At 38.9% G+C, this 13414-nt stretch overlaps 1 protein-coding gene across 18 annotated transcripts in view; it reads right to left on the bottom strand.

Annotated features, from left to right (window-relative positions):
• Nucleotides 1-265: 265 nt before the first annotated feature.
• LOC138746781 (BTB/POZ domain-containing protein KCTD5-like) overlaps nucleotides 266-13414 on the bottom strand; it is a 113759-nt gene continuing 100610 nt past the window's right edge. For 9 of the 18 annotated variants that reach the window (XM_069905206.1, XM_069905208.1, XM_069905205.1 and 6 more), the window contains 2 exons: nucleotides 7996-8117; nucleotides 266-4469 (listed from right to left, as the gene is read on the bottom strand). In XM_069905206.1, the coding sequence (XP_069761307.1) occupies nucleotides 4346-4469; nucleotides 7996-8117 (246 nt within the window). In that variant the 3' untranslated portion in view covers nucleotides 266-4345. Of the gene's footprint in view, nucleotides 4470-6074; nucleotides 6139-7696; nucleotides 7882-7995; nucleotides 8122-13414 lie in introns of those variants that run through there. The other 9 variants (XM_069905213.1, XM_069905216.1, XM_069905220.1 and 6 more) reach the window with 7 other exon arrangements.

Below are 13414 nucleotides of genomic sequence, written 5' to 3'. Positions count from 1 at the left end.
CTGACAACAGTTGCATCCTATAACTTAGTAGATTCCCAATCAAATTCACACCTTGCTGGGTAGGTTTGAAGATCTCTCTGCTACAGGTGCTGCACATTTGATATTCCTAAATCCCAAGTCTGGGCCAAATCAGGGAACCACGAACAGAATTATATCTGTATCTACCCAGATGTCATGATACTTTCAGCAACTGCAGGAAAGGGTTTTGGGAGAAACCCAGCATCATCAAGCAGTATGAACATATTGGAGAATATTACACTCAGACTGAGGGAAGGGTTTTTATTGTTCAGCCAAATCCACGTTTACATAAAAACTTTCTTCTCGAAATTTATCATAAGAAAATTAAGCAAACTTTTGAAGAATGATGATTAATAATTTAGCTTACAATACTCCCTACTGATTGTAATCTGCTCCCAGGGATCAACTTCAGTAATTCTGGAAAACAGTTTAGAGGGATTCAACACACACACACAAAAAAGCAACAATACTTTTGCTAGTGTAACAAGAAAGAGACCCCCTTGGACATGCACATAGCCCTTAAAAGATTTAATGTTGCATTGTCTACAGCCCTGGTCTATTTTTGAACAGGAACTGAACTCTGCATTGCACTGCCCTCAAGTGGAATCATAAAGCAAGTTATTAACCAGTTTTCTCCTTTCGTATTTTGCTGCCTACAGTTTGCAAAGGCAGCCAATCTCCCATACTCTGTGGTTGTTCATTTCTGGAGGATTATTTGAAGAAAGAGACACCCATTACACAATGACTTGAATTAGGATTCTAGTCTGACTATCCTGCTTCCTAACCTAGATCCAAATTGTAGCCACATTGTCCTTGCGATTCAGACCAACCAATTTGTTCAGCTTTCCTTCCACTAAAAGAATTACCATTAATTTACCCATTAACTATAATTACATACAGATAAACATTTGGCCTAGCCAGTCTATGTTACTATTTATTCTTTGCATCTTACTCCTATATTCCTTCATCCCCAGGAGACATAGAAGACTGCAGATGCTGTCATTTCAAGCAAAAAAACAAACTGCTGAAGGAACTCGGTGGATCGACTTAGGAGGCAAAGAAATAGTTGATGTTTCAGGTCATGCCCCTACATTAAGACCATACCTTTGCCTCCACAGATGATGCTCGACTTGCTGTTCCTCCAACAGTTTGCTTTTTGTTCCCTTCAAGTCCATTTGCTCCATCTACCTAATGAACATAATCTTGTTTGTTGTTTTTTGCCTCAACCACTAATTCCAGCAACATAAATTGTCATTTTTACTCTTTTCCAAATCAACCCCATTTTATACTTTTTTTACCCCTTTATTATTGCATGCCTTTGACTTATAATCAATGCTCTAATGCAAGATCCAACTTTTTGCTAAAATTTTTATGCCCTCACAGTGGACAGCTAAGCCTATGCTTTACCATCTCTGAACTTAATTACCTTTCCAAAAGCAGAGATATCAGCACTGTACAGTACGACATCAGATAGAATGAAGCAGGTTTTATACAAAATGATTGCCTTGCGGCTTTTAAGTGCCATGTTTTACAGAGAATCCATTTGCAGTGTAAAAGCGAACAGATGAAGCACTTTTACTTTTGAACTCAAGACTAAGTAAAACAATTTTAAAAGTGTATTTACAGCATTTCTTGAACATCCAAAAACTTTCTGATAGTAATTTTAAATGATACTTTGTCTTTCATCTTTCTAGACAATAATTTCTATACATCTCTTTACCTTAAATTCTTAGTCCTTCTGCCATTTAATCTCCTCTGCTAGCTATACATCACAGATCTTTTTCCCCTCTGGTATCCACCTCTTACCATTCCTATATTTCTTCAGTTCTGACCAAACCACCTTAACAATGACCAATTTCTCTTGCTGCAGGTGCTGCTTGAACCACTGAGAAGTTCTACAATTTCCTTTAATTGATTTATGGTACCTTTCGTATTTTACGTTTAAACAAGTTGGACTCAGTTTAGAAGGTGAAGAGATAGACTATGCAAAGCCAAGGAACAAAGATTCTGCAGATCCTTGAACAAAGCAGGAAAGCAGGAAGCCTGAATTCCAATCAGCTTTTGCAATGTGCGTGCTTTTGATTCAGTCATTCAGTTTGGCAGCAGGATGCAGTTCTTTCATATACACTGCATATGGTCCCTTCATCCATATCACTCCCTCTATGTAGCAAATGCAATGTAGATTTAAAAGGATGGAAGCAGTTGTGAAGGATTTGTGACAAACTCTGTTTTGTGGTCTATGGCTCTGGAAGCACTTTGCTGAGGATTTTCACAATTGAAAGGGAGAGAGTCTCATTTTGCTAGGCACTTGAACATTTACTGCTCTGCAAGATTGTAGTTTGAGCTGTGTAAGGTCCACTTTGATTAGAAGCCATTTCAAAATTTACTGATACAAAAGGAGACCATTGCACCCCATTGTCTCCAGGCCAGCTCTGAGGTGAGCAATTCTGCTTGTCCCATTCCCTTTCTCTTTTGACAATACCTCTGAGATTTATTCTCTCACACATCCATCAACTCCTCTTTGATTCTTCTCGCCATTAACACACATTTGGAGGTAGTTTACAGCAGTCAATTAACCTGCTGGCTTGACTTTGGAATGCAGGAGGAAACTAGAGTATCCAGAGCAAATCCATGCAGAGAAGAGGTACAAACACAGGCAGCACTGAGATCAGGGCCAAGCCAGAGTCCCTTCAGCTGAGCAGCAGCACAGAGTCCCATGGTGCAGTGCAAACACAAGTGGAAGAACACAAAAAAATGCAGGTGCTAGAATTATGAAATCAGCCAGTAAATATTAGAAATACTGAGGTCAAGTCGCAGCCATGGAGAGAACATCAATATGAATGGTCATGGATCTCAAATGTAAACTTTCCATATTTATGAAGTGACCTGCAGAGCCTTTTCAGCATTTTTTTGCTCTTATACAAGGAAATTGTCACGGGTCTGCAAAAATACCACTGTTAAAGATAACTGGGCTTAAAACAGCATAAACAAGAGGAAATATTTTGCGATTCCATGTCATTTATTTTGGCAGAGTGAAGCAGCTTGGATATAACTTAATTTTCCCTCTACCATTTACTGCATCTTCTTGCAGAGTATCATTGCATAGATGCCTTGCCATTTTCACCCAATATAACTATCTTTCCTATGGTAAATCAGGTCAGGGATTGTTAAGAAAGCAATTTCAATCTGGTAAAGGGGGTCTGGAGAATAAATGCCCTCATGTTCTTTTCCTATGTCTCACAGTAAAGAAAGTGGGAGAGAAAAAAATCCCAAGATCTTTACAAAGAAATGGAGAAGGAGGAGGAATAAGCAAGTTCACCTGCAAACTTAAAATGCATTCCCAATGTAGCACAAGCTCTATGTTTTGCTGAGCTGTTTTTGTTCAAATCATGATTGAATTGGACAATAACACTTATAGTTTCTGACACTGAGCAATGTGTTTAAGCATTCTTGAAACATGATTCTGAAATAGTGAAATTTCAACATGTCCAAAGGTTATATTTGTTTGAACAATTTTTATATAAAGGTTTAAAACATATTGGAAAAGTTTAGCAGCTTAACCTAAAGGTATTTAATCTTTAATAATCCACAACAACCCTGAAAATATATTTACAAAGGAATTCTAAAGCATACAAACCTTTTAAAACAGCAATTAGTGAAATTAAAATCAGTAAACCAGATTAAAAATACCCCATCAGTAGTTTAATTTTTTTTCTACTCATATTTCCACAATGAGCTTTAAAATGAAACTACTTTCAGCAAATATTAGATATTGAATTCTTTAATAAAACCTCTTGTGCCCATTGCAGTTCCTTCTAACATACTAAGCCAATTAGAACAGCCTATTTTAAGGTACAGTGAGTAATGATGAACCAACCACTAAATTTGCTTCATCTTGCCACATGAAGGAACCATTATAATCAAAATGGCACTGAATGGATGCATGCATCTGTTAAATGAGGCACAGCCATCACTCCTTAATTGATAAACTGTACCTCACTTACACACTTAGTTCGGGCTCCAGGATTCCTTGCAAAATAAGATTTTGTTAACAGGAATTCATTGGTCTAATCCCAGGAGGGAATGGAAGCCTCAGAGTAGCCTCTGGCTAGATGAATCCCTGATACTGAGGTATCACCGCTGCTCCCAACTAGAACAGATAGGCTTGAATATATGGCCAACTTTTTAATGCACAAACATTTCTAACCTTTTAGAAGTGTCTGTCAGTTAGAAAACTCAAACCTACGCAGTAGAGAGGGAGAAGAGGGAGGCTAGGGGATAAAGAGAGCGAAAGTGGTCGATCAATGTTTAAAAATTTCTGAAATGTTCATATCACAGAGGTCTTAGGTTGGTCTCCATTTCCATGTCTTCTGATCGTACATAACTTAAAACTCCTTCCATGGTCAAGGTCAATACTGACTTCACATCCGTGATCCTCGTTCTTGCAGAATCTGTAAGAGAAAATAAAACTATGGTAACCCCATCTTTGCAGTTGTTTACATAATTTTGCAGCGGTCCATAATATGCCATGGTCAACATGGTAATGTTTTTCAGCTGGCCTGTTTTTCCATTAATAAAGGAACTGAGCTCAAACTACTTAGTACAACCTCCAGTCTTGTGGAAAAGGCAGACAAAGATAATTCTCAGTCCCCCAATCTTCAGTAGTAAAAATCACCAACCAAGGTTTCTGCTTCTGAATGGAATCCAGTGACCCCTCTTGATAGGAGGTCAATTCTTGATGGCTGCCATGCTCTCATTATGGTTCCCGAGGTATTACCGTTGTCAACAAAACACTGTGTTAAAACCATTCTCAGTGGTCAGATGACCCAAAATCAATAAGTCGCTAGAACGATCAAAAGCAAAGAATGCAATGATAAAGCAGGCTTCATCTTAAAAAACTTGGCCCCTCATCCAAACTAAAACTAGTAAAGGGGTAAAATTGCTTGCAAAAAACATTAAATATCCCTATTGACGACAGGAAGATGCAAACAAGACAGAGTGGAGACATCTTGTTGACTTGGATAGGGCTCCCAAAAACTAAGAAAAACTAATGAGACTATTTTCTAAACACAAGATGAAACATTAAGCTTCGCCAAGTTATCCAACTGTTTGTTACATTTAGAACTGTGCTACATTTTCAGTGGTTGATTATCCCTGCCTCAGCCCCCTCAACACAATCTTTATTAACTCAAGACTTGACTATTCCATCAATTCTCCTTCCGCCTCCCTCCCTCTGTTTCTAGTAAACTTGAGATCATCCAAAAACACTTTTCTCCCATGTCCTAAATCACATCAAAGTCCATGCTAAGCCCTTAAGTTTTGGAATTTGGTCCATAAACCTCTATCTATTTATTCCTTTGAGGTACTGGTTAAATCAAGCTTTTGGTCATTTGTCCTAATCTCCTTAAGCAACAACCTCCATTTTTGTTTGATATATTAATTCACAGATCTTGCTTTTTTTTAAAAAAAGACACTCAGTAAAAGGAAGCCAATGTGGTCACGAGAGCACAGGCTGAATCCCATGGGCCCAAATATTGTAGCAGATGCTAGAGAATTAACAAACTAACTCCAAGCCAGGATTGAAAAATGTGGAACCACCCATAAATGGTTATATGGTGACACTGAGCATGTGAACAAATTTATGGACCAGACTTCAAGTTAAGCTGCTTCCTCAGTGTGGGCACATCAGTGATAAAATGGCCTAAGCTCTCCTCACTCTTCTGCCTCAAGCCTCATGTTTCTTCCTACTCCTTCCATTCTAAAACACATGAGCAGTAACACAAGCTGAACCTAGACCTTAGCAAGCATGAAGAGATTCAAGTCAGTTCTAGAGCTGAATGGATCAAACATCTCTGCCTGTAGCGCAGCAGAGCATGCAACAGCAGGGTAACACACAGCACTGTACTACCAGACAAGCATCCAGACTGGTCCAGTCCAGATTAGGACAGGGCAAGGTAAATGAACGTTAGGGTCACGGATGGAAATCTACAGGGGGGAAGAGCAAACTGAGAACGGAGAGGATCTGTACTTTTTCCAAACGGATCACTCGTGCTCACCGGTACATTATATTTCAAATTAATCTGAGTCAATCATATCGTAATCCTTTTCTTCATTGTCGCTCTGGATTCAGCATGCAGCATGCAGAAATATAAATAGGAAGGAAGACATGGTTGTAGGCAATCGTTTCCAAACTCCAGTCACGTACGTCAGCAACAAGAATAGCAAAAATAATGTGCTCAAACAAAATAGTGGAAAAAGATAAGCAAAAGGTTACCTTATCTGCTATTTTCACAAATGTTAACAATAATCCCAAACAATCTTTACAGCCATCTTCTCCTGGCGTTAGAGACACATGTTGGGATTTGGGAAGGGACAGACAGTGGTTGTGATGGTAAGGGATGTAGGTGTGTGCATTCATGACAATCACATTCATTTTATTGCTCCTGAATGCACCCAGGTGGAGCAATATCAAATTCCTCACAACCTGTAGTTTGCCCTCTACCACGCTGAGATCTGCCCTCGGGTGTTTATATCAAGCAGGATGGAGAGCAATGGTTGATCTAGGGAACACTTTATTGTAGTGAGTTCGGTGGGATATCAGGTCGCAGATTTCTGTGCACCATCTTATTTCAGCATTAATTTTGGAAGCACAAAGCATATTAAACATAAACTACTCTGGAACCACCAAAACATCTGTCTGCACAACTTAAATAGTAACTTTTTGTTTACTCCAATACAATTATGAATACTTATATCTATCAACCTTTTTATATTCATTTTTTTGTCTCATAGTATATTGTGGTTACTTTAATACTATTGCTGCCTGTCCCGCATCGGACTTGTCAGCCACAAATGAGCCTGCAGCTGACGTGGACATTTACCCCCTCCATAAATCTTCGTCTGCGAAGCCAAGCCAAAGAAGAGAAGATTGCTGTTGTATATCTAGTATACCTGTGTAGAAGCAGCAAGAATTTATTCCTTGTATTTTTGTAAATGACAATAAGCTATTATAATCATACCACTTTGGAGCAGATTGTTAACATGAGGTTGAACCCAAATCACAACCCAACACTAGAATAATGGTTTTGTGTCTGTACCCTGTGACAACTGATAAGAGACATTACGGAGGTGGAAAATGAATGAAACTGCTTCAGATGGGTTGAAATGAAAACACCTCCCTTTCCTCTCACTCCAAATGGGTGGCACAGATACTGGAGATGCTGTTTCTCAACTCCAATGTTCCAGATTCAACCTGAATTAGTGCTGTCCGTGTAGAGTTCACATGTCCCCTCTGTGACTTTGTAGGTTTTCTCCTGATGCTCCAGACATCTCCCACATATGCGAGTAGGTGAGTAAATTGGCTGGTGTAAACTGTCCTAATGCACAGGTGAGCTAGGCATATTGGTCACCAGGAATGAGTTGGGCTGAAGGGCTGGTTTCCATGCAGTACATTGAAATCTAAGAGTTGCTTTCATTATCCACTTTGAGGACAAAACGTTGCAACTACTGCAGCTAAAATTGAAAAAACTGGAATAAAACAGTGCTCAGCATTGGCTTTGGACTATTATTGTATGTTAAATAGCAATCTCAGCAACAGTATTTGTATAACCTTTGTTTGGTATACCTGGAAATGAACTGGCTAAATAATTTATTAGCCAGTGGCTATAGAGTTATGCTAATTTATTAGCCAGTATGAAGTAATTAATGACCATTTCCTCCTCAAGCTGAACTGGAGAAGATCACTCCCTGCATTTAATGTCTCCACGATATGCTCTCAATTGAAACTGTGCCACACTCACAACATAGCCCAACCTAACAGTAGTACCATGTTCTCTTAGCGCCCCATGCTTGACCAAGAGTGAGCTGCAAAACAGAGGCAATTCTGTGCTTAGACCATTTTACACTTCTCCAAACATGTTGAGTTACAAAAGCAAACAATCAGGAAGCTCCACATGATCTCTGTATAATTTTACTCACCTTGGCTTTTTCACTGGGTTCAGAGTTGGTGCCATAAGGAGTATTATGCAACTCTCTGGAGACCACACAAAGAAATTCAGCCTGATCTTCATTTCCATAGTTGTAGGAAGAGCCCATACTGACTAGCTGGGAAGAAAGAAGAGAGTATATTTGACACCAAGTATTGACGTTCAAACATACATTGAGACATGCAATTAGAGAAATAGAGTGACAAACTCAGATGAGTGTTCCCCGACTTATTAATAACCACCTTTCAAAATTGCATCACTTTAAATAAGATACATACGGTAAGCCATGTTTTCAAGAGGGACACAGTTACACAAAAGCAGAAGGAAGGGACAGATGAGGCGGTGATGCTCCTGCTTTTCAGGGTTTTAAGTGGAGGAAGTTTCAACTGGCACAAACGCCATTAATTTACTAAGAATATGCAATGAATAACAGAAGTGGTACATCTTTGATATTAGTTGAAACAAGCCAGGGAAGGCATAGCTTGCTTTGTTACGTGAACTTCAAAGTGCTAGAGCAAAAGAATATTTTGCCAAATTATTTTCATATAATGCCTGGGAGGGGAAAATTAAAATAAATAAATAGATTGAAGATATGTTGATAGACCAACCCTACTTAACACAAGCTGAACCTGAACAAAGTGAAGAATTTCAGGGTTGTATGTGATGTCATGCATGTACTCTGACAATAAATCTGAAAACTACCCCTTATCTAAAGAATTGTCCATCAGCTCCTCTCATTTCTTTTTGCTCTCCAGTCTCTCACTCAGTCTTACAGCAATGCCTAGGATGAGGATGCACACCAGGATACAACAAAGACTTCAGCTAGGAGCATTTGAATTGATGGTGGATGTCACAAGTTAACGTAGGCAGGAAGTCAGGGTGAAATAATTCATGAAAGCCTTGCTTTAAGTGCATACAATTAAAATGCAAAGGTTAGTGAAGGCAATGAATTGTGAATTTGGTTACCTTGCACTAAAGTGCTCTAACTGTGGCAGAGGGTAAGGCTCAGATATGACTGTCATTGTGATAAGATCAGACCAGCTTTAGTGATTCTGCAAACATCCCCTGCAGCTGTAAAGTGGCAGGGATCCTGGAGTTAAAGGCAGCCATGACTGACAACAGTTGATGCAGCTGACTGGAGTCCATGAGGAGAGTGATGGGAAATGTCAAGTTGCAATTGTGGTTAACAAACTGTAAAGTCTTAGAAAATGCTTCCATCACAGATCGGACCCATAATTACAAAGTCTCCTGTAGCTAGTCCAATCGTTTCAGAAACATCTGCCTCAGATCATTTTATCTTAATTTCAATAGGACCCACTCAATGACTATTTTCATCCAAACTTTATCTCATTTGCCCCAAAGACTGAGATAGGATTCCTTATAACCCTTTAAGAGCATGTTCAGCTAACCTCTATTTCACCGTGAAGAGCAACAAAAACTGCTCAATGCTGCATTTATCCCGATCTTAGCAGTGGATGTTCAAGACAACCTCACCATATGGACCCCCTGGAGCCGCAGCACATTTAAAGGGGACCATGGACTGAAATCTTTAATAGGGGGGCATGAAAACAGAACAAATTAAACATTTTCTGGAGAAGGATAGGACTTTGCTGTATAGTTGCCAAGCAACACAATGTTTTTTTTCCCCAAGGTTGAAGGCATTTGGAGACAGCCTAGAAAAATCTAGCTAAGTGGAAAGTGGAAGCTTTCATTGCTTCAAAATGATTGTGTTTCACTGACATGGATCCAGCTTTGGCTATGAATTGCCTTCCACGTACTTTTCCTCTTTTGCTCTATCGCCTTCAATTCTAGGAAACAAGCGTGCAGATTTTGTTCCATATTTTTCGTGACTGGAAGTGCCCTCATTTTGCCTCGAGTTTTTGTGACGGGTTGTGAATATACTTCTCCTACTGTTAGTTTTTATTGTTCATTATTTTCCACAAAATTGAAGCTGATTTTTGAGGTAACCCTTGTAAGTGCTTTTGTTTTGTAAAAGTTAATTTTTGTTACTTTCAGAAATAATTTCTGAAATAACGAGTTCCTTGCCAAAAAAAGTGTCAGCTGTATTCGGCAGAATACTTATTGAATGGTTTCAATACATCTCCATAAAACCCTTCTCTACCCATGTGTTTGATTTGAATACATTTTCAAACAAAAACCAGGAGACCAAACAAGTTGAAACAACATTTAGAGACTACATAAAAAGAAAGATAAACCCTTGGATTACTTCAAAACCCTTTGAGATCATTTCAAGAGATGTCCAATGCTCAAACAGGTGATTACTGAAACACCACAGAAATTAGAAAAGGGGTTTCTTGCATCATACAAGATAAGTGAATTGATTGCGAAAAGTGGAAATGCTCATAATGTCGCCGAGTCACTTATTCTGCCTTCAGTATCCATAATAATATTTAACCTCATGAACTTAAATCCCAAACTATTCAGGCAATTCCTTTTGAGTAATTTTACTGTTTCTAGAAGAAATAATGAGATAGCAAGGGACATTGAAAAACAATTAGTCATTTCATTACAATGCCAAGAAATTCTCATTGCAATTAGATAAATCCACTCTGCAAAAGAATGATGGCCTTCTCATGGCTTATGCCAGATTCAGAAATGGAAAAGAGCAGATGGAAGAGATGTTGTTTGACAGAGGATCTGAATATTTTCGAAGAATTACATAAATGGAAACAGTGATCCATTCGAGAATATAATGGCCTGTGCAACCGATGGGGCCGCTTTAGTGGCTTGATGACACAGAGAACTCATTGTACAACTGAAAAATGTGTTACCTTCAGTCTTTAATGTTCATTGTGTCATTACTGGCTACAAATTTAAGAGGACTTTTAAATGCCTGGCTTTCAATTCTCATAATGACTGCAAACTTTATAAAATCCCCTTCAAGACCTTCTATTCCAGCAGCTATATGAAGAAAATGATGAACATTGCAGACATTGCTGCTGTACACAGAGGTGAGGTGGCTGTCCAAAGGAAAGTGTCTTCACCGTTTTGTTGCATTCTGGGACACGATTTTTCCTTTCTTTCTCATAACAAGCATGGAAAAAAACTCGTTGATGCAATGGTGCCCATATTTTATATAGCAGTTATCTTCAACAAACTCAATTTATTGAACAAAACCTTGCAGTGTAAACACAGTAACCTCATTTACAGTGAGGAAGCCATTGTTTATTTCCTTTAAAAAGCTCGAAGTCTGTTCAAGTAATATCAGACATCAGGAATTTTTACTATTTCTAAATCTGAACACGAACACAAGACGATGACATTACTGTTTATGTGAAACACCCAAAGCAAACACACACACACATCTGCAGGAAATATTTAATGACCTGTTAAACTTCAATATCCTGCATTGGAGAGTAGATCTATTTGAAGAACGACCCATTGATATTGATGCAGAAATTCAAGAGGGGATGATTCATCTGTATAGTGATATAATACAAATTCAATCAATTTAAAAAAGATTTTGGGTTCAGAGTGATCTGCCAGATATCCAAAACTCTTGGAAAAAGCCAAAATATTTTTATTGCCTTTCCCTTAACATACTTCATTTTTTTGGAATGTTTTAATTTTCCATCATTAAACCAGAACACATCATTAACTGATACAGAGCATATAAATAGTTTCCAGCCATCTGTGCACATATGATGTTTCTCCCCCTCCCATTCCCACCTCCCAACCTGGAGAGAGAAGTAGAGATGAGAAGAGAGAAAGAAGAGGCTGGGTGTGGTGTCAGTGCTTCCCGTAGAAGCTGTGGAGCCACCCCCTTGTAGAGCTGCTTATCTTGATCCATCTGTCGGTGAATCTCTACATCTTTTTGTCAGGATGTGGCTACAGTCGTGCTCCGTGTACTTCAGATATGGCTGCCATATTTTAACAAAGGTGCTGCCTTTTTTTAATTTAAAAAAACCTACGTAGACACGGGGAGAACATACAAACTCCTTATAGACACCACGGGATTTGAACCCGGTCTGGTCCCAATCGCTGGTGCCACAAAGGCATTGCCCTAACCACTTCGCCAACTATGCCACCCCTTAACAAAGGTGCTCTGTCGGTTTCTAAGATCACATGATTTTTTTCCATGGGAATACAGCTGTGCATCTCTGTAATCTACTTGCTGATAAGAAGAGGGGAGTCAGACTTCCAGGTCACCGCTCTGCATTTTTGGGGGAGGGTTATGGCCAAAGAAATAAATATGAATTGAATTTGGTTAATTTGTAGCTTATATGCATGAGATTCCCTAGTAGATACAACATTGGGTCCAGCGGGAAGGTTACCTTCATTATTTTAGTTAGCACGTTGGCCAAATCCTGCCAAAATGGGGCAACCTTTGCACAGGACCAGGTTGCACGAACGAATGTTCCCTGCTCCACTCAACACCTGAAGCACATTTCTGGCATGCCGGATTTTGCCTTGTGGATTTTTTGTGCTGTGAGGTAGAGCTGGTGCAGAAAGTTGTATTGGACATGTCTGTATCTAGAGTTGATAACTGTTTTCACATTGTCTTTACACCAATCCGACAAACATCTTTTGTCAATTGTGATGTCCAAGTTTGACTTCCATCTTTCTTTTGAACTATGTAGCCGTTTGGAGCTTTTACCTTGGAGTACCAAGCTCAATATACTTAGTTGAATGCAGATTCAGCAAGGTAGTTACATTGAGAAAATCCAGAAACAGGCAAGAGGTGACCTTCCAATTTGCAGCCTGGCATCAAAAAAACTTGCATAAGACCATCAAGCTCAAAAGATCTCACTAAATTTTCCTTTTATTGGAATTATTCTTTTTTAAAAAGTTTTTTTTAAATTAAGTTTCACCTCCGAGTTTATGCTGAAGGTTCCCTAATGGCTCTTTTTGTACAAACCATTTCACTCTAAGAATCTTTTTTTAAAAAAATATGCATGCTCATGTTTTCTTCTTTCCTGCATGGTCAATAAGAATAATTTCCTATTTGTCTGCTTATACTGGAATCACAAGCTATAGTTGTGATGCTCAGAGTAAAAGCCTTGTCTTCCTTTCACCTCATAACATTTTTTATGTAGTTGGTAAGAGAGAAGTATGGAATAAGTTTAGAACACCCATTGCTGATCATAGGCCAAGACCCTTTTGTGAGAGGTGAGGTGGTCTCAAACAGCCATTCTCAACTTTCTTTTTATTATGGCCCCCTTATGACTCTGCTCAGTTTATGAGCCCTCTTCCCTTTGAAGCCGTCAAGTTTAATTTTTTTTTAAAATTTAGACACATGTCACAGTAACAGGCTATTTCAGCCCACGTCTATACTGCCCAATTAACCTACAACTCTGGTATGTTTCGAATGATGGGAGGAAACCGGAGTATCTGGAGGAAGTACGTACAAACTCCTTACAGACAGTGAGGGATTCAAATCCCGGTCCTGA

This window comes from Narcine bancroftii, chromosome 12, assembly GCF_036971445.1.
Source record: "Narcine bancroftii isolate sNarBan1 chromosome 12, sNarBan1.hap1, whole genome shotgun sequence".
Taxonomy (NCBI): Eukaryota; Metazoa; Chordata; class Chondrichthyes; order Torpediniformes; family Narcinidae; genus Narcine; species Narcine bancroftii.
Note: the sequence above shows the minus strand (reverse complement) of the source record. Positions and strands in the feature narration are given on the sequence as shown.